At 41.6% G+C, this 24,771-nt stretch overlaps 1 protein-coding gene across 14 annotated transcripts in view; it reads left to right on the forward strand.

Annotated features, from left to right (window-relative positions):
• DMD (dystrophin) overlaps window positions 1-24,771 on the forward strand; it is a 7,596,173-nt gene that overhangs the window by 3,896,535 nt on the left and 3,674,867 nt on the right. For all 14 annotated transcript variants that reach the window (XM_085622447.1, XM_085622454.1, XM_085622449.1 and 11 more), the window contains one exon: window positions 16,001-16,151. In XM_085622447.1, coding sequence (XP_085478573.1) covers window positions 16,001-16,151 — 151 coding nt within the window. The remainder of the gene's footprint in view (window positions 1-16,000; window positions 16,152-24,771) is intronic.

Consider the following 24,771-nt stretch of genomic DNA (forward strand, 5'->3'; position numbering starts at 1 on the left):
GGGACAAGACACCCGAGACTTCCTCAGGGCTTCCAAGAGGTGCAAAAGTCTATGCGCCTTCCGACTGGTTATAATTCCGTCCCAGCCTAATTGTGGCTGGGCAAATCGAGATATCTCATGAAGAATCCTAATTTTCGCATGTATCAGAAATGCACGAAGTGAATGGCCATACTGAGGTGCCGGGAGTCTGATTTAGGCTCTGCCGCTGTTACTGACAGCGCGTCGTGGGCTTTTCAAATATAGAGCCCTCATATTGGCACGAGTTTACTTCACTTCGTGCATTTCTGATACATGCGAAAATTAGGATTCTTCATGAGATATCTCGATTTGCCCAGCCACAATTAGGCTGGGACGGAATTATAACCAGTCAGAAGGTGCATAGACTTTTGCACCTCTTGGAAGCCCTGAGGAAGTCGCGGGTGTCTTGTCCTGGGCGACGAAACGCGTGTTGGCTGGAGAAAAGCATTAAAATTATTCATGTTTCTCATGTATTCATGTTGATATTCAAGTTTTTTACTTGTTGTAATTAGTGCTAATGTGTGCTGGGGCATGACTCAAAACCCATCATATCTGCAGTTGTACAGTCACTCTCAGTACTGGAAACGACTCTTAAAGTTGCATTCTTGAGCAATATGAAAAGCAGTGGATGACCCTTGTTGATATGTCCAATTCTATGCCAGCCACCCCTGCTTCAGGCTGTTCTTGCAAGTAAGACATTTTAAAGAGATACGAATTATTAAATTATTGCAAAGAATTACCGATTTACCTGATTGATAACTATCCATGGTGTCTTAAATTATTAGTCACAATAATTTAACAACATCCCTCGATTCAATAGGTTAGATGTTTTGTGAAGCCTCATGTGATTCAGGGTGGATTTAAATTATATATGAAGGGCAGCAAAGGGCCCTGCTATTGGGTAATGAGAGTCTGTGAGTTAAGTAGTCAAGCAGTTGTATCTGTGGAAGAGTCAATTGACAGTGAGAAGAAGTCTACCTAGGCCTCAGTAAAAGTATGTGTGGTAAGTGGTGAGCATATGTTTGGATTTGTTTTCAGTCCTGTAAAATGAAACTGTTGTACTGTGGAGTGAGGTATCTTTATTAAAATCTAACTACAGGGTTACTACTGCAATTCTTCATAGTGCTAGTCTATGCTGGTGAGGAGGGATATGGGGGAAACTACCCATGGTGACAAAGAGAGTTAAGGCCCAGGAGCCAAGGGGGCACTACTGTGTTTATCTCATGATTGGGTGGATAGGTCTCCAGGATTAATTCATTTGTGGCAAAAGATGATTGGCTTATCTGGTTTTCTAATTTATATGATACACCTGTTGTTGGTCCTGGGCAATAAAATGGTTTAGTAGTATTGGAAAATGAGAATGGATTTCCGTGTTCTCTTCTGTTAGAATAACTGGAAATCATTATATATAAACAACCTTCAGCGGATCAATGTAATTAAAAACCTAGGATGTAGGAACCAGTCCTTGCATGGAAAGGTGTTCTTATCTAGCGGATCTCACAAAAAGGATTATTCATTAGAGCAGTACTTCATTTTTTAAATCATCAAATATATTATTTTGAGAAAGGAACAATTATTCCTTTGTTTTTTTAAGTTCAAAAGAGTTTTATTAAACAAATAAAGGTGTCAATACAGCAGAAAACCAAAAATATAGCAGTAACATGCGCAATGAAGTCAAATATGACTGTAAAAAGAACATGAGGCTAAGAGAAGACAAATGATTGAGGCTATATAACAAAAAGCAGCACTAGATAAAAATGCAGTAAAATGTAACATAATAAATGCAAAGGAGCATAAAGGTCAATCAAGGAGGTTTAGAAACTTCTTGCTGAGAGGGAAGCAAATGAAACGAAGGGGAGGAGCATTTAGCACACTTATCGAGGTATAGGGTTACAGGAAGCCATAAATCATGTCGTTTTTTGGCCAGATTGAGGGGGTAAATAAAGACAGTATCTAGCCTGTGATTATGACAAACATTGTACCACCATGCTCTAAAAGACACATTAGCAAAATGTTTCCAATTGACCGTAATTTGCTGAAATGCAACAGCTAGTAATAAATCAACAATTTGCACATTGGAGTCAATATCAGTCCAGCAAGGGGAGAGGCTTCCTAAAAAGATATTGACAAAGGAGAAAGGAAGCGCAGTGTGAAATATGGCATTAATTTGGGTCCAAACTTGTTTCCAGAAATTATGGGTGGCAGTGCAGGAAAAAAGCATGTGGAAAAGAGTAGCTTTAGGGGTCGAGCACGACCAACAAAGGTCAGGGATTAGAGGAGACCCTTTATTCAACATGTGGGGTGAGAAGAGAAGTCTATTGTAGATGAAGAAGAGGGTTTGCGTGAGGGAAGCCGCTCTGGAAGACTTGCGAAGCTTGATCCACAATTTATCCCATAAAGATGTGGGCCAAGAAATGCCAAAATCAGATTCCCAATGTTCCTCTACTTTGGATTTTGGCCTAGGAGTAAAAGTCAGGCAAAATGAGTGATAAATTGAGGATGCTGTGGGCTGGGAGCATAGTAAAGAATGGAGGTGCGAATAAGGACTGGGAAGATCAGGATGAGTGGGGGAATTAGAAAGTTTGGCAAATGTGGACATAATTGCAGATTTTAGTAGAGTATACTTACGAATGAAGGAGTGGAGAAGATCAAACTGTTGGCTAAGAGCCGGGAAAGATAAGAAATCGGAGCCAGAAAAAAGATGGGATACCCATATCAAACCCTTTTGCCTCCAAGATTTCCAATAAAAGGGTTTATGATTAATGAGAATACTACTATTATACCAAATAGTGGTGTTGAGAAAGTCAGCTACAGAGGAAGGGGGGTTAGGGGAGGTGGAGAGAAGAAGCTTGGTGGTGAACTTATGAATGGGAGTGGGAATAGCCTGGGGCTTACGAGAAAACGATAGATATTCAGCGAAGGTGAAAGGGGATAAAGCGAGACGTTCAACAACAAGCCATAAAGGGGAAGACGCATCAGGATCTCGTAACCAAAGAGAAGCTTGTCGTAAAAGAAAAGCTTTGTGATAAGCGGGAAAATCTGGGAAGTTGACCCCACCCTGTGACTTAGGGAGACGTAATCTGCATAAAGACATACGCGCTTTTTTCCCGGACCAAATGAAAGAAGAGAGAACAGAATTAATTTTCTTGAAAAACTTAGTTGGGATAGGTACTGGGATATTGGCTATAGTGTAAAGAACTATTGGGGAGAGCATCATTTTAATAGTGTCAAGACGACCCCACCAGGAAAGGTAAAGTGGGTGCCATCTGGAAGTAAGGTCGGACAATTTCTGGGTACATTTAGTGAGGCACAACGAAATAGTGTCGGGAAGAGAAGGGGCAATATACAAACCAAGGTATTTAATATGTGAGGAACTCCAAGTAAAATTGGACGCGTCAAAATTCGGTTTAAAGGTAAATTTAGTGAGGGGTAGAATTTCACATTTGTCATTATTTAACTTATAACCAGAAATTTGGGAACATTCGTGAACTTCATTGAGAAATGCAGGAATAGAGATGGTAGGGTTGGACATAAAAAGTAAGATATCGTCTGCGTAAGCAGCAAGTTTAATGTTTGTATGAGAGGTTTGAAAACCATGCAAATCAGGATTTTGGCGAAGCTTTGAAAGAAAGGGTTCTAATGCCAGATTGAAAAGGAAGGGGGAAAGGGGACAACCCTGACGGACTCCTCTACCTAAGGTGAAAAAGGAAGAGACTAGACCATTGGCATAAACCGCCGCTCTGGGGCTGGAATATAGGAAAGAAACGAAGGAGATAAAATTAGGGCCAAACCCAAACCATCTGAGGGCGGAGAAAAGGAAGGTCCACTTCACTCTATCAAACGCTTTATCTGCGTCCAAAGCAATTGCCGCTAGCGAGTCGTGAAACCTTGAGGATTTGGATAGGACATTGAACAAAAGTCTAGTATTGTCTGTAATAAAATGGCCCTTAACGAACCCAGACTGTTCCAGGCCCAACAGTTCAGGAAGAAGAGGATCTAATCTTAGAGCAAGAGATTTAGCGTAAAGTTTATAGTCAATATTAACCAAGGAGATTGGTCTGTAATTCTTGCAATGTTGGGCGTCTTTTCCTTCTTTAGGTATGATGCAAATATGGGCATCCGAGAAGGTGCCAGAGGAAGCACCACTGAGTATAAAAGAATCAATAAGCGAATGCAATCTGGGTAATAATAATTTAGAAAAGTGTAAATAAAATTCAGCTGTAAATCCGTCCGGACCCGGGGCTTTATCTTTCTTGAGTGACTGAAGTGCAATGTGTAATTCGGATTTAGTGATGGGCAGTTCAAGAATGGATAAATCGACTGGAAAATGAGGAGGTGCTTTAATACTGGAAAAAAAGGCAGCTAGGTCTTGGGTGGAGGGGTGAGTTTCAGAAGAGTAGAGCGTGGAGTAAAAACGGGAAAATTCCTCTAAAATATCAACATCAGTATGCTTTAAAACAGAATTAACATCATAAACAGATTCAATGTTCAATCTGTGTTGCTTAACTTTGAAATAATTGGCTAAAATCTTACCCGCCTTGTTCTTTCCCCCATAAAATTTTGAGCTGGATTTCAATAAATATAATGAGGCATCGTCAGTGGATTGTTTGTTAAATTGCATCTTAGCTTCAATAAGAGTAGTCAAACTTTCCTGCGAATGAGAGGTATAAAAAGAGTGCTCCAAATTTTTAATCTTGAGGAGAAGATCATTCGCAATTTGACGAGCGATCTTGCGTTTTCTGGAAACATAATCAATGATGAAGCCTCTGGACGCAGCCTTTTAAGCGTCCCAGATAGCATGTTTGGGCAAAGTGGGCGTGTCATTAATGGCAAAAAACTCTGTGGTGAAATCAACAAAGGAAGTGGTAAACTTGGGATCCAGAAGTAAAGTGTTATTAAAGCGCCAACGTTTCGGCCCAGTGGACCTGGGTAGGATATCAATGTTGGCTAAGACTGGGGCATGATCAGAAAACAAGATGGGGCCAATGTCAGCGTGAGTAAGGGACTGTGAGATATGATGGGAGAGGAAAATGTAATCAATACGGGACTGTGAATGGTGGGATGGGGAATAGAATGTAAACTCTTTAGTAGTAGGGTTATAGAGACGCCAGGCATCAATGAGTTTGTGCTGGGTTATTGCTTGAACAAACAGTTTGTGAGACTTATTAGGGATATAGGATGCTTTAGAGTGTCTGTCCAAAAAAGGGTCAAGGGGCAAGTTGCAGTCTCCCGCCATAATAAAATTATCATCAACGTATTCAGAAATACGAGAAGCCATTGTGCGCCAAAAGGCTGGATCGCCCCCAGTAGGTGCATAAATGTTGAGAAGGGAGATGGGGATACCCTTCGAGGAAAGTTTGACGTACAACCATCTGCCCTCGGGATCTGAATCAGAAATCAAGAGCGAGTGAGAGAGAGATTTACGAATTAACACAACCACACCATTTCTTTTACCATCCCCAGGAGCAGAAAAAACACTGCCTACCCAACCCCTTTTAAGTTTGGCAGCTTCAATGTCAGACAAATGAGTTTCTTGCAAGAAGGCAATGTCGACATTCAACTTGGCTAAATGAGAGAGAATTTTTTGTCTCTTAATAGGAGAATGGAGACCTTTAACGTTCCAGGAAACGATACGAACTGCCATTAAGGAATTTTAAAGAGATAATGCAAAGAAAAATTAAAACATCGAGCAAAAGCCTCATAAAAAGTGAAAATGTAAGAGAAAGAAAAAGGAGAAAAAAGACAGGAATAGAGAAGGGATGAAGCGTATAAGAGGAGAAAGAAGAGAAGAAGATTGAAAGACATCATGAAGATATAAAAAAGCGAAGGTGAAGTGAAGTGCCATGAAAAAATCAAATGAAATCCAGAGAATTCAGTAAAAAAGGACAAGTGGGAGAGAAAAAAGAAAAAGCGCGAGAAGGTCAATGAGTCAATAAAAGAAGAGAGAAGAAAATCAACAGAAGAAGGATATATAAAGGAGTCACAGGAGGAATGAAGCAGCAGGGATACAATGTGTTGAAAGCGAAGGTGACATGACCAAGGAAGCCAACAAGAAATAAAGGTAAGGAAAAGGAAAAGTAGGAAAGAAGAGAGCGAGTGAATAAAAGGTACTGGCACCAAAAAACCTGAAAATGTGAAGAAAAGAATCAAAATAAGAAAGAACAAAACAAGAACAGACATGTCAGAAAAAGAACGAGGAATACTCACAAGGGGTAAAACAGGAGAGATACAGTCAGGGACAGGAACAAACGAGGGTGTACGTGGATGTGGAGAGAGGAAGGTAGGGCCAACTGGAGAAGGCAGGACACTCGGGTCAGGGAAACGTCCAACCAGAGAGACGGGACGGAACGCATAACATAGATCTGTGGAAAAAGAAAGGCAACAAGGTTAGATAACGGCAGATGACAAGGGCAAAAGACATACCAAGAGTATGACAAACCAAAGAATTATATCAACAGTGAAAACTACTACAATGGAAAGCAAGCACTCATCAAGAGAACAAATATGTTCAAGAACAATGGAATTAACAAATAAAAACAACACATAGAAGAAACTAGAGCATCAATATAAGACTTCAGAAAAAAGTCATGTTGGAGAAGAAGAGGAAGGACCAGAAAGCTCCATATCTGCATGGCCGCAGGAATTCAGGAAACTCCGAAGTCGCGTAGGCTCCTCATAGGTCGTAGTCTTATTATTATAGGTGACTTTGAATAAGCAAGGATGGAAAAGGCCATATCTAGCACCAATGGAACGAAGATCAGGTCTCATGTCTAGGAAGGCTTTACGACGGCTTGCAGTAGCTTTGGCATAATCCTGTGCAAAGAACAAAGTGGAGCCCGACCAGGTGATACGGGGAAAGGCTCTGGCCGCAGAGAGAACTTTCAGTAGATCCGTGTATTCCAAGAAATACATTATTACACCTCTAGGCTTCGCTGGTGTGGAGAAAGAGGTGGATGCTCGACCAAGCCTGTGGGCACGCTGGATATTGAGTGGGGTATCCTCAGGCAAATGCAAACGCTTGGGAAGAAAAGACTTGAAGAAAGTGATGGGATCACTCCCCTCGCAGCCTTCCACCAGGCCGTTAAGGCGAAGATTATTGCGTCTGTTTCGGTTTTCCAAGTCCTCCACCTGCTTCTGGAGAGAGGAGATCTGCGCATGCATATGTGTGACCTTGGCTGCAGAATCCTGAAGAGAAGAGACGTCCCGCTCCACCGATGACACTCGTTCATCCATCCGGGTCCAATTGTCAGTGAGAACCTGCAGCTTAGCGTTGGTTTCTTCCATGAAGGGACGCAGGGCACGTATCTCCTCAAGAAGTAGCTCCATCGAGATGGTCGAAGAAGACTTGGGAGGCGAAGGCGGGTCTTTTTTTAAACGCTTAGGCGTAACTTTTCCTGAAGACTGTGATGAGGAATCCATGTTTGGCGCCGTCTCGCTGATAGAAGGAGTTTGAGAGGCTTCCAATAGAGCCAATTCCGTGAAGAGCTTAGAGTTTTTAATGTAGTTACGCTTTTGAAACTTGCCAGAGCCTTCAGCCATAGATGCGGCTGCGAAGTGTAGATACACAAAGCTTAACCAGAGACAGGCGCAGATAAGTCACAGGGTTAAATACGGGTTCAAAACGGGTGAAAATGTGGAAAGTAGTCAAGATGAAAATTTGATGGGAGAAAGTGCCAAATCAGAAAAGCAGCAGTTCCAGAAAGCTAGGATTTGCAGACTAAAAAATTCAAAATGGCCGCCATATGTGAGGAGAGTGAAAAAGCCATAAATGTCAAATAGCAATGGAAATGTTCACCAAACGTTGAAAAATCCTGGCAATCGAAACTCCAGAAGTATTAAAGACATGGTAGGGCCAGTACGGCATCCAGGAGTGAAATGCGTGATAGACGCATTGCTGATAAGAAGGACGAGCACATCAATCAAAATGGTGGTCGCGGCCGATGCAAAGCCGCGACCGGGAGTGAAAGGCTGAATAGATTTACATGAAGATTACCGCGTCTCCGAAGAGGGGCTCAAAGCCTTCCAGGACCCTTCCGAAAGGAAAGTCTGCCCTTCATTCTTCGTTTTGCGCTCGTAGACTGACCGTAGCCTCTGGCGCGGACGGAGCCTCACGCCGATGCCGCCATCTCGTCGGGCGCCTAGCCACGCCCCCCCTTCCTTTGTTTTTTAATCTATTGTTTGATTCCACTTTTTTGGAACGCTTTATTATTAAGTGAAATTAATGTTGACACAGGGAATCTTATTAAATATTTTCCCAAGGTTTTTACAAAGGTTTAATTCACCTTAGAAGGGAAGACAATGCCCCTTTTCTAAAAGCTCTGGTTGGTGGGCATGTGAGTATTTTGGCATCACTCCTTTTTAATTTCTTCTAAATGATCTTCTTAAAGGTCTAACTTAAAACTTTTATGCCTTTTTGGGATGTGGTAAACAATTGGTCAGCCTAATGCTTTTAAGACAAAGGTTGCCGCTGTAGTGTCATCATATAGAATAAAGAGGACATTTTTCAGTGATGAAGTTGACCTAGTGGCAGTGTGCTCTATTGGAGGAGGACTGTGGCATTTGCCTTATGTGTTTATATATATCAGCAAGCTGTCTTCTTGTGGAATACTCACTCATTGTAAATCTAGAATGTAGAGTACTTGGTACCGGTTGCCAAGTGCTCAGTGCCAGTTGCTGTTGGGTGTCCTGTGGATGGGACCTTGCTGTATCTGAAGCCTAAATAAAGAAGTTGATGCCAGAACCTCACTGTTCCCTGTACTTCTTCACACTGGCGACGAGTGAAGAACCTGAACCCGAGACCAACACTTCACCTCAGAAGAAAGCAGTCACGTAATCTACAGCCAAGGTCCCAACACAATCAAAGTTGTGCCTTGCAATTCAAAGATATTGTGCGCGCTAAGCTTGCTCAGGATAATATTTATAAACTGCCTTTCTGTGTAAGCCTCACTGCTCCGTATTTCTACCTTCCCGTTTTACTCAACAAAGGACAACCTGACTTTATTGACTCTAGCACTCCACAAACAACTCTAAAAGCTTGAATAGACTTTACTACTTAAAGCGCTTTTGAAGCATTTATCACATTTTACTAAAGCCTTGCTCATTGTCCAATGCGTCTGAGCGCAACACAGAGCATTTTTCAAACGTGCATTGTTACCTGCATGCGAAGGTCTCTGTCACGTTCCTGTAACAAGCTCCATTGTTTGTTTCAGAGAAGGCCTACATCATTACTTCTTGATACCTCATGTTGCGTAATCCTTCACGCACTTCAGCATTGCGCGATGTGCTGTTGCTGGGCAACTTTCTGTATACACGGAAACTTCTGATCTCCTTGTTGACACGCCCTTTGTTGATGTTCTGTTTCCAGCAACGTGCTTACGCGCAGAGAAGTTTTAATCGACTAACTCCTACGTTGCGTGACGTGCTGTTGCTGGGCAACTTTCCGTATACACAGAAACTTTTAATCTTCTTGATGACGCGTCCTACTTTGTTGATCGTCCATTTCAGGCAACGCACTGACACACACCTCAATTTTGATCAACTTGCACGTTGTTTCTTCAGTTTACCACAACACGCTGATGCGCACAGCTATTCTGATCTACTTATGCCTGGTTGCACACAGCAAACTTGTTACCTGCAATTAATTTACACTGATGTGCACAGCATTTACATCAATTACCTTTTGCTTGTCAGTTAATCAAAACATTTGTACCTGACTCCTGACAAACAGCTTTCTTACTTACTCATTGCTTGTCAACCACACTCACACGCCCAGCTTACTTCCTCATTTGTTGGTTGTCAACATTTCCATAACCTTATTTCACAGTCATGACTGTGTGATGATACTCGCAACGTAGTTACAATTACTAAATAACTAAATAATTTACACTGCTTCTTTATTAATAGTTCAAGTTTGTTGCTAACAAAATGCAAAACGTTACTCCTCCACCCTTTTTTCTCTCTAACCCCGGTGATCCTCCCATACGTTGGTCAAAATGGAAAAAAGTATTTCTTAACTATGCACAAGTGTGTGCGTTATCACTAAGCGCAGAAAGAAAATCAGCGTTATTATTGCACTGTCTGGGTTCAGAGGGTCAAGAGGTGTTTGAGCATTTTCCTGACTTGGGTGATAGTGAATCAGCCAATCTCAATGAATTCGAGATTTATCTAAAAAAACTTGATAAGCACTATCTTCCGAAAGTTAGCACCATCTTAGAGCGATACCATTTTGGAAGACGAGTACAAAAGCATGAAGAATCTGTTGAGGCATATATTACTGCTCTTCGCAAGTTTGGTGCTACTTGTAAATTTGATGGCTCTCTTGAAGAGCGCATGCGTGATCAGTTTATGCTAGGATGCAATATTGAGAAAATAAAAGATGAACTTTGGCAGAAAGATGACCCAAAGCTAGACGAGGTTGTCTCTATAGCCAAAAGAATAGAACACTCCCTTGCTTGTGTAGAGGTCCTCAAAAAGGAAAATGCTGTCCTGGAGGAGAAAGTTCACTCTGTTACGAAGAACCACACATACACAAAGCCTACACTAAAGCCTACCTGGAAGCAGCGTGAACTCATCCTTCCTTCTTCTGCTTCCAAACTCAAAGGAAACTCCAAGATAAAGTGCTATCGATGTGACATGATCGGTCATCTTGCTCATGACAAGTCATGCCCTGCCCTGCCCTCTTTTCTAAATGCCTCAATTGTGAGAAAATTGGTCACTTAGCCAAAGCTTGTAGGGCACAAAAGAAAAAGAAGGGCAGACGAGTCAAAGAGGTTTCTCTTGAGGATGAAAACGATTCTGATTATGATGAACTACACTGTGGGGAAGTCTCACTACAGAATGGCAATAAGAAGAGTAAGGGGCCTGTGGATGAGGTACATGTGAATGATTGCAATATCAGAATGCTTTTTGACTCCGGCGCAAAGAGCTCCCTCATTCATAAAGAGTTCTTTGACGCGAAACTGCATGGGAAAGTGAAAGTCTACAAATCTGACATCTAAGCACCTATCTTACGGTGGACAACCCAAAAAATTGTTTGGCTATTTCATAGACAACATTGAATACAGAGGAAGGCTTACTGCAGGTAAAATATATATCTCCTGCAGAGGCGATGGCATAATTAGTTGGTTTCACCAAGCTGATCTGGGTTTGTCATTGGTTCCTGGTGGGGATCCCTGCATTGTCCCCAGAGACATCTCTTCACATCCGACCTCTTTGAATATTGTTTCAAGTGAGATTGATCCAAGCTGTACCTTACGTGCTGAATTCAAACAAGTTTTCAACTAGAGGTTAGGTTGCCTCTCGGGTTATACTCATAAAATTACACTAAAGCCTGATGCTGTTCCTATGACATGTAAAGTACTCAGTGTACCATTGGTCATTCGGATGTTAATGCGCTCTGAACTCGAGAAGTTGAAGAAAGAGGGAATCATTATTCAAACCGAGGCGTTTGAATGGTTGGCTCTGGTGCTCCTTGTGCGTAATGTCTCTGGAGAAGTACATTTATGTGTGGACCTCCGTACTCTTAACCGTGAAGTTGTTGCTGACAGGTACCCTCTACCATACATCACGGAGATGCTAGCTCGGCTAAGGAAAACACGTGCTTTCTCCCCGCTAAATCTCAAGGTAACCTACCATCAAGTTATAAATGATGAGGAGTCCATGAACCTGACTGCCTTCATAATTCCTTTTGGAACATACAAATTTACACGTCTTCCATTTGGCCTCATCTCTGCAGCCTCTGTATTCCAAAGAGTCATGGAGGACGTGTTGAATGGTGTGGCTGGAGTTAAAATATACCAGGATGACGTTCTGGTTCATGGCTCCTTTCAACAAGAACATAATGTGAGACTGAGGGCTGTTCTCGAGCGATTTGGTGCAAGGGGGTTGAATTGGCGTGAAAACAAATGCAAATTCAATCTCGCTGAAATCGATTACCTGGGCCACTGCTTGAAGGAGAGTGGGGTTAAACCCAGGGATCGTCTAGTAAGGACCATTGAGGTACTCTCAGTTCTGCAGTCCAGAGATGAGTTAGTCACTTTCTTGGGGATGGCGGAATACTGCAATAAATTTGTTCCACGGTCGCACTTCCATGTTAAGATCTCTTTTAATAAAAGGGGTAAGAATTTTTTAGTCTTCACAGTGTCAGTTGGAGTTTGAGGACGTCAAGAAACCTCTTAGTTCTGCTCCCTCCCTTAAGAGCTTTGACACCTCTTCAAGCTCAATTCTGAGCACTGAATCTAGTTCAAAGTGCTTAGGCGCAGTCCTTAAACAAGGAAGGGACGGCAAGGAAGTCACCATTATGTTCCTCTCCAGGGCTCTCATTGGTCCAGAACTTCAATATTCCGTAATTGAGAAGGAGGCACTGTGTATTTTCTGGGCCATCAAGAAATTGAAACGGTTTACCTGAAGCAGTTCATTTGTCGTCCATTCAGATCACAAGCCGTTAAAGGACATGTTCTGCAAGAAAGGTCTAAACACAGTCTCCTCTAGAATATGTAAGTGGGTGATTGCCCTACAAGATTTCAACTTCGTAGTGAAGTACATACCCGAGCTAGACAATAAAGTCGCAGACAATCTCGCTTGGTGCCTAAACAGGGTGAGGAAGTCCTGCTGGATCCCAAAATATTATGGGAAATTGATTAATTTAAGGTGTGCGAAATTGTGGCGGGAGTAGTTTCTGAGACAGAATGGAAGGACGCCTTGAAGAGTGATGTGGATATGCATGAAGTTTGCAGGCTGGTGTCCATGGGTTGGTCTGGCATTAAAACCCTGAGTGAAAGTGTCCGGAAGTTCTGTAATGTTAGAAATGAGCTTTCGGTGAGTGAAGGGTTGCTTTGGAGAGGCACTAGACTCGTTCCTCCTTCTTCAGTTAGAGCGAAAATTGTCCATATAGCTCACCAAGGACACCAGGGGATCTCCAAAACCAACACTTCTGGTGGCCTGGTATCGATATTCTTGTGGAGCGAATGATAAGAAATTGTATAGAGTGCAATGCCTATGATAAGGTGTACAAAACTAGTGTGCAATCCATGACTATACGAGAAGCACCCACATGATGTTGGAAAGAGGTAGCCTTAGACCTCTTGGGGCTTGTTTCCAGTAAAACAGGTCAATCCTAAGTCCTGGTTCTTTTTGACATGTTCTCAAGATGGCCTGAGATCAAGGTGACGCAAAGTATAGAAACTAGAGACATTACAAAATTTTTGCATGACGCTTTCTGCAGGGAAGGACTTCCAGAATCTCCTATGATGGACAATGGTGTCCAGCTTGGGTCAAAGGAGATGAGGAGTTTTTGGCCAATAAAAAGATTAAGCACAAGCGTTGCTCTCTCTACCATCCCGAGTGTAACGGAATGGTAGAAAGGTTCAACCGTGTGCTTAAAGAATCATCCAGCTAGCTAAAGAGCAGGGTAAGGACTGGAAAGCTGGAATTCTTGAGAGAGTCATGGTCTACAGGGTGACCCCTCATTCTACCACTGGGAAAATTCCCTTTGAGCTGTTTAGGGGCCGCACCCCCAACACTTACATGTTTCAGTCTTGGATGAGAGTAAAAGGTGCTGAGATTGTGAATCCGGAGGATGCCCATTGGTTGGCGCTCCAGTATGTCAAGTCTGCCAAAAGAAAAGTGAACTTTGATGCCAGTCATGCTGTTGCTCACACGAAAGTGCGTGTTGGTGACCATGTGAAAATACGCTTTCCCAGAAGTCTCCTGATGCGAAGTTCTCTCCTTCTTTCAGGGTGACCAAGCTATTTCACAATGCTGTGAAGCTAGATGATGGGCGCATTTGGAATTTGAGTAGGATTGCTCCCATGTCTGTAGTTGCTCCCAGATGTTCCAACAAACCCTCTGATGAAGATGATCTGTCTACTCAACCCAAGGTTGTTGCTCCACTGCGTAGGAAGTCCCTCAAGCTTAGAGCTCCTGCAACTCTACGCGATTATGTTTTGTACTGAATATAATTTTCATGTTCTTGTAATTCACCAGCCTTATGATTCCTGGATAGCTTACTCAGTCTCTCTTGTTTTTTATTAGCATTCTCTTACTTTAGGTTGGGGGGGAGGTGTGTAGTATTTGCCTTATCTGTTTCTATGTATCAGCAAGCTGTCTTCTTGTGGAATACTCACTCATTGTAAATCTAGAATGTAGAGTACTTGGTACCGGTTGCCAAGTGTTCAGTGCCAGTTGCTGTTGGGTGTCCTGTGGATGGGACCTTGCTGTATCTGAAGCCTGAATAAAGAAGTTGATGCCAGAACCTCACTGTTCCCTGTACTTCTTCACAAGGACCAAGCTATAGTAATCGCTTGTGCCGTTTATGGGGCAGAAGTCAGTGCCACTGTGATTTGTAAAATGTTAGTCTTCAGTCACAGCTGAAAACTATTGACTTGGGGAGGAGGGAACGCCTATGAATACCTTGAAACTGGAAAAATGTGTAAATCTTTTTTTGCTGAAAATATATTTCCACACATAAAGTGAATCTCATATATATTTGCTTGTGGATTCATCGAGCGGAGAGTGTATATTTAGTCATCTGACATAAGGTCTATCCTGTAGATGAACTCTTATGCCTCCTGTGTCTCGACTATATTAAAAAAATGTCTGAGGACCTTAACCTGCACTATATGTCAGTATCGCCAAATTGCTTTCCAGTTGAGGATATATTTCCCTGAATCTGGTTAACTTGAAACACTTAAAATGGGTGACTTTACTGCAGTTTGGCAACACTGCATTTGAAAAGTGTTTTCTAGAAGTTAAAACTCTGTGGTGTTTTGAAAAGAAATGTAATTAAATGGATTCCTACAATTTGAGGAGGCTTTATGCCCAGTTTATATTAGAAACCCTTTCTTTGGCACTTCAGGAATCATGCTGGTCATCAAACAATGCTCGTAAATCCTGAAAGTGTGCAAGTCATCAAACAGTCATACTTTTCCTATCTATAAAAAAAGGTTGATTCCCTAATTTCATCGTATATCAGTGAGGACTTTTTTTTTAAGCAACTTTCCTGTCTTTGCGTAATGTGCAAATCATTTTAAATCATTGTAAATCGAAATCATGTACCATAATGGGCCTTATTATGAAGGCGTTCGGAATTTTGTCTGACCGCCATCCTGTCAGGAATGAGACCGCCCGACCAGCTGTCGGCAGTCCCGCTACCGGTATTAAGATCGAACCGCCTTGAAGGCAGTCGCAATGTGTATATTTTGTATTGCTGCATGTTCTGCGGGTTGCAGCACACGCCTGAATACAAAAAAAACACATTTTGCATATCCCTGCACTATGTGGCTGGCACCATGTGGTGCCTGCCACATGGCTCACGGATATGTCACGCCTGAGGCCCATATCAGAGGGCTGGGGGAAAGGAGGGCCACTACAGGCCCCCAAGTCACTTTCCGTCTGCCTTTTCATGGCGGGTTATTTTAGAAAGGACATTGTAATCCCTACAGCAGTGCCTGAGCAGGCACTGCCATCGTTGTAGGGATTGCAGTCCCTCCGATAATCTGACAGGCTCAAGGAGCCTGTCGGATCCATGGCGGTTGGTCTCTCCATCCACCTTCCATCTGCCCGCCATATTAATATGGCGGGTGGTCAATTAGGGTCTGAAGGCAGTGGGACCACAACCTCCGACAGCCTGACGGTGGCGGTTCCACCGCCATCATAATCAGGCCCAATGTTCAGGAAAGCCTGGGGTTGCAGAAGGATAAATGGATTTTAAATTTCGGAATTCTTTTTTTTTATCATTGTGCATGCGCTTTGCTTTCATCTGCTGGATTTGTGTTTTTCATTTCTGTTTTCTTACATTCAGTAAATGATTTAATACTGTTTTTATTCCGCTTGTAATAAGTTTTCTCTGGTGAGTAATTTAATCTTAATATTTGCTCATTTAAGATTTTGTGTTATCTAAGTTAACACTAACTATGCTTTTAGAATGTTTTGGTAAAAATGGTTTCAGAAAATGTGTCTGTCTTCTTTTGTTCTCAATAAATAGGCGTTTTGACAAATCAGCAGAAAAATGGCAGCACTTTCACTATGACTTAAAGAGCTTTACCCAGTGGCTAACTGAGGCGGAGGGGAATTTAGCAAGTATAAAGAGTGAAACTGTAACCATGGACCTGGCAAAATACACGAAGAATCTCAAGGTAAGGGATTGTCGAAATGATTGCGTCTTGGGATGGGGGGAGAGGATGAATTTTAGAAACATTACTTGATGATTTGCCATTTAGCTTGAGCGTCTTGTGCAAGATGTAGAAGCCATGCTTTATGTACTGCAAGAACCATCTGATAACACATTTGCAATTAACGGTGTACAATATTGAAAACGAAATTGCTACTTATCTAGTGATTTGCATTTCAGGATGCCCACAGGGGGCCATTTCGAAATTAAAATTCTTAAATTATTGTTTTAAAATGTAATGTTAAGTGCTTTTATGAATCAATTTGTCTCACGATGCTTAAATGTGTAATGCCATGGAGAGAAAACAGCATTTAGTCTTTCAAAGACGTGGCAAGTGTTCTCCTGATTTGTATTTTGAGTTGATGTGTTCTCGTGACTTCACTTAGGTGAAATTATGCTATTTTAGAAACGCTATCTAGTAAGGTCTAGTGAAGAATGGATGCAGGCTGTTGTTGTCTAGGGGGCATGGTACCGCTTGAGATGTTCACTATATCACGATGCAGCAACTCCGAGTAACTGTCTGTGAAGTGATTTCTTTAAAGGTCATGCTTCTTTTTTGTAAAAAAAAAAAATGACTTCTGTTATTTTTCAGATTTTTAGCTAAACTGAGTTTAATATGTTAAAAGGAAGTTTCCAGGATATTTTACATTGTATGTTGACGAACTTCTCGAATAGATGTACTCATTACAGGTTGTTTAGATCCATAATAACAATAATAAAAGCCTTTTTGACAATGTTGAATAATGAAATGGTGGCCAGAAATGTTGGCATGTTAACAGTGAAATGTCAAAAATACAATTTTGGATTTGTGAGGAAGTACGAATGTTGAGGTGTAGCTTCAGTATAATTAATTAGCACCAGATCTGTTTGAGATTGGCCACAAGGTTTAACAAGAATGATTACAAAGGAAATGCAATGGGGAATTAAAAGACGATTAAAATAAGACATATTTCACACAACTATCTTGAAATTTTTTTTAACAAATCGCTTTGACAATTAATTAGAAGACACATTTTAAAAGATTTTCATTGTATCGGTAACTTGAAAAAATACTATCAGGAGTAGTTTTGCACTAAAATATCAGCAGAACCGGGGCTTATCACTAGTGAAAAGGCACGAGGCAAGCTTCCTTCTAGGATGTGCAGCAGCATCCGGCTCCTCTAATGATACACAAACCTCAAATGTTGGATTTCGTGCCCCTTCACCAAACACAGTTTGGTACACACTGAAAAGATAAAGGGTAGATCACGCTATGAGAACAGAAAGGGCAGCACACCACAGTCCAACATAATCCATATTCCACAAGCACCCCAGACGCTGGAAAATACAACATTTCTACGATTTGTGCCTTGAACGTGTTCTTGTCTGTTTCTTGTCAGGACTTAACGGCCTTGGTATACCTGTCTGTCCATGGGTACCATTCGCTGCAGCACAAATGAAAGTTAGGATCCTTCCACTGGAAAATAGATCAATCTTTGACATTTTAGGGCCTTAGCACATCTCTCCATACTAGTGTATTTGATAAAAAAAACATTGGCAACTTTATTAGCTGAAACAAATGCTTCTCAGTTAGCACAAACACTAAAATATAAACAATATATTCAAGCGACAATCAACATAGTACTGTACTGTGTGCTGATATATGTTTAGTTAAAGATTTGCACTTGAGGACCATTTCTTAATGTTGTTTTAAGATTCGTAGAATCATTGGTGATGCCCTTTAAGGGGTACATTTTAGGGTGATGAAAGGGGTGGACCTTAATTATTATTGACCATGAAGACTATGAGTGTGTATTTTCACCACCGCTTTCTTTTTGCTGTAACTGGTAATGCAGCCATTCCACGCAATCAATGGATAATTAATGCATCCTTTTTTTTGTTCACGGTTTGTGGTGGAAACAGGTACTTAATCAGCATGCCGTATGCCTTGACAGACATATCTTTGTGATCTTTGGAAGAGGTGGTTCTAATGAGGATCTGAGCCGCAAAGTTAAGGGATACAGGTGGTGTAAAACTGAAACAATGTTTGCTGTAAGAGTGAGCGTTCCACGTTTCATTTCACTGGTCTGTTTCTCTGCTGCCTTTAATACTCTGAAATCAGCAGTCAGTTGTGTCTTTGCGCTAACTCTATGATTACAGCTTCTCTTCCAAGGCCTTTAGAACTCTGCCACTGATATTGCCCTCCAACACTCTTTCTGGAATGCATTCATATAGCCTTAGAGCCCGCCGTAGCTTGCTCTACCAGCCATTAAAGGCCCGCACCAGCGTTAAAGGGCCTGAGCCACAAGCAAAGTCCTTTAACAAGGGAGCAGGCCTTTAATGGCCGGTAGAGCCTGCTACGAAGAGCTCTAAGGCTATTAGAACATTCCCCCCTAGAGGGCAGAATGTTCAAATTTGTAAAACAAAGGTCTCACCAGCTGTGAACAAACATTGGAATGTTGGAGCTCCGGGCTTCTACCAGCCATTAGCAGCCTGAAGCACTCCATTGTCTCCAAGATTCCATTGTTCTCATCTGTCTTCAGGCCTCTCCAGTTCCTAGCAAATAAAGGGTCTTAACTCACTAACAGTTATTGCAAAGTTTTAGGACCAACTTAAATAATTCCTTCCCCATCATCTTATTCATTCCTTTATGTGATGATATTTAGAGACCAGCTCACTTTTAGAAGCAGCACCACAGCACAAGAGTGCTTTTGTTGAACCACAAGTACCGGCAGGGTTTATGTGCCATACTTGGTCCTGGAGTACAATGGAACAAATTGGGGAGAGGATGTGGTCTGATGGCTAAGGCGGTCGATCTCAAATCTGGGGAACCAGGTTCGAGTCTCTGCATTGACACTCAACATCCTGTGATTCTGGGTAAATCACTTTATCTCCCCGTGCCTAAAAAAATAAATGTGCTCTTGTGTAACGCCACTGGTACTCATGTAAAGCACCCTGATACCTTCAGGTCAAGTTTGTGCTATATAAAACTCCAGGAAAAAAAATGACATAGGAGCAAGTTTAGTCGTCTAATCCTGCCCCAGTGCAAGCAGATGGCGAATACTATTAATGCTTTGCAAACTGCCGAAGCACTCACATCTGGTACATTAATTTAATTGCAAAAAGCAGTGAAACTCTACTAATATAGGAAACCAAATAAATGTGTTTAGAAATTGTACGTCAAAATTCAAAACCTACATCCAGGCATCTACTTGTAGGTTTTTTAAGGATTAAAATTCTTTGCTGCTCTTGACAAGGTCAATCATGTACATATGGATGTGGAGCTGCAGAATAAGTCACTGGGCTTTAAGCACCCCTTCCCATAGCCACTACCCATCTGCACAGTGCAATGTCACTGAGCTGTTCGCTCACCCACTGCTCAGCAAGACTTGGAGAAGGATCTGTGAGTCCTCAATAAAGTGAGTAGAGTCTATAACTATGCTCAGCCATTGGCAGCTGGAGGATTCCTTGGCACAATCCCTCGACGTTGCTGTCTGGCTTTCCACAGTGAACTATGACCTGGCATTTGGAGAAAATCTGGGTGATTTTCTAGGTGGATTCAAGCTTTGAATTTATTAGCCCTTTTGAGCATGCCCCAGATTTTCTGTCCTTTAACATCATTCAAAGCATCACGAAGATGTCAGAAATTCTCAATTTTACTGGGGTTTGGGCCACATGTAAGTCATGAAATACCCCTATTTGAAAGTGCAGGTGTTCCGTATTAAATAAGTAGCCTAGGGACACGTCTGTAATTTAGATATATTGAGTCTGCAATGCAATGAACACCTTTGTATGGCTACCATAATTCATGTTATAGTGGAAGTATGAAAACACTACTGATCGCATGCTTTATCTGTATCTCATTGTAAGACAATCTAGTCTTCTAGATGAGAGACCCCTCGAAATGTGCTGTTTGTGGACATTTCTTCATATCATGGCAGCTTGCCTAACCAAGTCTTGTTCATATAACATGAAGAATCAATTAAGCAAAATGAACTGAAACAGAAATTGGCTGATCGAATAGAAGACATTCAGAGTCAGATTTATCAGTGTTACATTGCCCTTGTGATAGAAATAGATGTTTTTTTCTATTTCTTTACTTTTGCTATAAGCGCGGCACCCGCGCTTTACGTGACGCGAATATAGCAAAAGTAAACATACTTATAATATCCCAAAAGCGAGACCTATTGGCTATGCCAATGCTTGTTTACTTTTGCTATAATCGCGCAGGGGAGGGGGCCTGCGAGATTCCCTTGCGGAAGCGTGCGGCCATATGGCGCCACCATATGGCGCCGCACGCTCCTGCAAGGAAATCGCCGGACGTGCATGCGTTGCCATTGCAAGCAATGCAACGCGTGCACGTTTTTGCCCCCAAAGCTGTGCCGATGGCATTAGGTCTCTCTCCTATGCAACGCATGCGCGCTGCGTAGGCGAGACCTAAAAAATAAAGTAGGTGTTTATCCAAAGGAAGGATGCCCTGCTTACAAATCGGCAGGAGATGTATTCCCACTAGGGATACTGCCCAGCCTGTTTGCAAGTTTTATCGAATGTGGGAACACAAGCATAGTTTATACAATCCTCTGTTGTGGACACTCTGTCCTCACTTTAGCTTAAAAAAGTCTCTATGATTAACAGAAACTCCATATATAACAAGAGATAATTACAGAATTCAAAAAATGCTTGTACCATTTGTTAAGAGTCCTACAGTGGATCCTGTTGGAAGACAGAAACACATCGAAGACTGGAGGCCGAGCGTATAAAGAAATTCATTTAAAGCCTCCTTTCTACTTACCAAGCATGCTGTTTTGAAGGCCAAAGAGGACTTCGAAACAAGGACTCACTATCACAGCATACTTTAGTATTATTGATATGGCTGCAGATGCTTTTGCAGCCCCTTCTGTGATACAGATCGCATAAATGCACAAGTAGAGAAGTACAATGTCAAGGGGACAGTCCCTTACTTTACAGGGAGCATGGCCCCAAGCAAACAGAGAAACACTTTGCCTCTGAGCCCATGCTTTTTATAGATGTGGGTACAAAGGTGCCCTTTGGAAGGAGTGCAGTGGAGGTGGGTGCAGTCACTCGCTACATCTGCCTGCATGGAGAACTCTGTCCTTCCTTTAAATTGCTGGTTGGTTTGCTGACTGAAAAGTGAAAGGGAGTCTTGGGCTCAGTCTGCCTTTTACTGATGTGCTGTCCCTTAGGACTGGCGTGAGTTTGCAGCAGTGCTTGCTTTTGTAAAGAAAATAAGTGCTGGGGCCCACCACAGTTTGCACCACACACTGCCACTGTACTTAGACAACTCCTAACCACCACACTGCTACAAATTAACAATTCAGACTGTTCGAGTCCGCCAATGCTTTAAGAAGGGCTTGGGTGGCAGGTACTAATTGTTTTTAAAGTGTATTAAATAAAAATAACTGTTTTTCTGCTCGTTTTTAAATTGTAAAAACAGCACCACCTTGTGACAGCTGTCATAAGTGCAGGTTCTGGCAATTAAAGGTGCGGAGCACCGGAAACCACTCATTCAAATTAAGCACTGGTTTGCAGCAGCCCTGAGGCAGTGTAATAAATGTGATCGGGTGCTCTTGCCAGGTCTGCGTGTGGTGCAGCCTGATAAAGGTGTGCAGCAGCACAAATCAGGGCAGTGCATCTGTCTGTGATATGGACCCAAAGCTCCAAGAAACCATTAAACAAATAAATAAATAAATAAATAAAGGTCAGAAGCATAGCATGTTTTCTTTCAGTTGCTTTTGTCAGGAAGCAGCACACAGGCTCTGCAACCTAAGGGTACAATTAACTGTTGAAGCAGAGGGCAGGAAGCCTTATCACCCTCCTGCAGTGGTTCACTATGGCAAGTAAAAATCCAAAAGTAAAACACAGATTCCAGCTTCATACACCCTTATCAAGTCAGTGAGGAGTAAAAAAATCTCTCATTTTAAAAAGGCGGAACCTTCTTGCCAGCCTGAACTCTGAGATAGTTTTGTCTCCGCTGATTTGACTTTCTTCTCTGAATGGCGACCACTGATTCACCTGTTTATCTACCTAGAGAAAGATACTATGAAATGAGTTGCCTCGAAACGGCACTGACTGCTGCAAAAAGAAGTGAAACTAAATTCATTCGAATCACACAAACAGTTTATTTAATCTGGCTCCATGTTTACAAGACCATACTCAACATATTGATAGATAATTCCTATTGGCTCTTGATTTTATTAGGAGGGCTTGTTCATATGACTTCTGACTGAAAAGCATCTTATTTTAAAGCCCAGACTTAGAGAGGACTAATTCATGGGATGACGTGTTGAATTGTTGATACATTAAGCCGATTTTAAAGTATTGCTCAAACATCGGCTGGTACAAAGATCAGCTATAGAAGAGAGTTTTAATCAGCAGGATGGGAGCAGTGTCAATATGATTGACCAGTAAGATACGTTTTTCCTGTGTGTGTACCTAAAAGTTTAAAAGTTAGGATATGAATGGGGCTGAATACGCCTTCTGTTATTTTAAATGCTACAAACTATTGTATTTAAATTGGGTAATAGTGTTGTGTGACAATTGTGGAGACAGTGCATGATGACAAGAATATTATCATGGATACTTCCTATCGACTGGCCAAACTGATCTAGCAAGAATTAAAAATGATGGGAGCCTTTTGACATCTTTCATTATTTCGTTTCAAGTGTGGCTTTAAAGCTTGCATTCCATCACTAACTATAAAGAGGAGCACAGAGATTGCATAAAAATGATGCAAAAAGAGATCCCAGATCAAAGCACTGCGTATACAGCGGCAAGTTTAGAAGGTGGTGTTCAAGTTTTATATTGCCGATGATTCTTGGACTCCGTGTTCCAAATAATTTCTATTTTATTCAACCTAGAATATGTTCTGCTTCTGTGCAGATGGGATGAAATAACAAAAAAAATGTTGGTAAGCTTTGCCAATGACTTTAATCAGAAGTACTAGAGGGGACGGATGCCATTACTACTTCTACTTTTCCATTTGTGAAAAAATCCACCAATGACCTTTGTCATTGGCTAATCTTCCAGTACTTAGACCTGCAAGCAGTAGCCTAACCAGGAAGAATAGCATTGGATTTGAGCATTCCATCTGGACGTCATAAATGTATATGTCATCTTTTTTTTTGTCTAGTAACCAGACTTCCCATAGTTACAACTGGGATGGACTTCAGACTCAACTCAGCAATGCCAATCTCTCTACATTTAACTGCAAAGGTCTCCCCACATTGATGTGACCCAATAGCCCTATGAGACGTGAAGCGGCTTTCAAGCCCCTGACCCCCCCCAAAATATCCATTGTATAATGCACAAAAACTTAAAGAGTAAAGCAGTAGCTGAGCGGAGCCCTCTTGGCCATGCAAAAATCAACCTCATATCCCCGTAGCGTGTTGCAGCTCTACTAACAAATGCTCACACTTCTCTATGGTGAGATATTTAGGAAATTCATCTTTCCAACCTACGAATTCATTTCTACAGAAATATGTTGTGCGTGTTTACAGGAATGGATGATCCAGAGTGGACGGAAATATGTGTGCTTGTATATGTTTGGTAAGGATTTGAAGCAAATACGATTCAAAAGGCGTTAGGGCATCACCAACAATAGCGATGCTAAGATTATAACCTTCTGCTCCTTTCACATATGGGAAGAAGAACAAAGATTGCTATACTGGATAACGACCTTTTACCTCCCACCCTCTCCCAGCGCCCCCCAGGGTTCCCAGCACCACTGTTCAAATACATACTTTACCACTTTGGGATCTAATGTAGCCATTAGAGGGGATTAAACACCTCTCTGAACTGTTCTTCATCACACCCCTTAAATATTTTTAACCATATAGATCATATTTTTAAAAAGAATCCTTCGATACCATTATGTGCTTTTCTGATTATAAAATACATTTTGAGAACAAAGAATTTTGCTAGTTATAGGAAATAGTTCGCTATACCCAATTTGAGAACATGAGGGCAAAAAACTTAATAATTTGTCTATATTGATCAATTATAAAAGTAATTCAATTGTACACATTTTAAGAAAGCCATAAATGGCAGCTTAACTTGCAATCTTGTAGAAATGCAGGGGAATGAGTTAAGAATAATGTGGTTCCATCTGCATTAATACTTTTATAGTACCCAACTAGAAAGGATCACATTTGAAAGTATGCAGCCTCTGTTAGGATGAGGGTCCAGTGACTGGGCTCATTAAGTCACACACGCTGATGTAGAGTTGTGTCTTAGCCTCTGTGACAGGGGCTCAAGTCAGGGGTTTCCTTTTACAAATCATTGATTTCAAGTATATTTTTCCTGATGATTTGCTAAGAGAGAATCCGCTTTGGAACTGCTGAAAGCACTGGTTTGTAAATGAAAGCTAAGACCTGGACAGATGGCTATCTACTGACTTGAAATCATCTAATAATGCAGCAGCAAATGCCAGGCATGTGTTGATCTGAGACCAGTATGGTAAGGCATATATCAATTTCAGTCTTGCCTTCAGCCACCCTTAGCTGCCTGTTGAGACAGAAACTTACTGTATCCAGTATAGCCTTAGAGTGTGTTTTGATGTTATCCCTTGCCCATGTTTGGGTGGTTTT

The sequence above is a fragment of the Triturus cristatus genome, chromosome 8 (genome assembly GCF_964204655.1).
Source record: "Triturus cristatus chromosome 8, aTriCri1.1, whole genome shotgun sequence".
Classification (NCBI taxonomy): domain Eukaryota; kingdom Metazoa; phylum Chordata; class Amphibia; order Caudata; family Salamandridae; genus Triturus; species Triturus cristatus.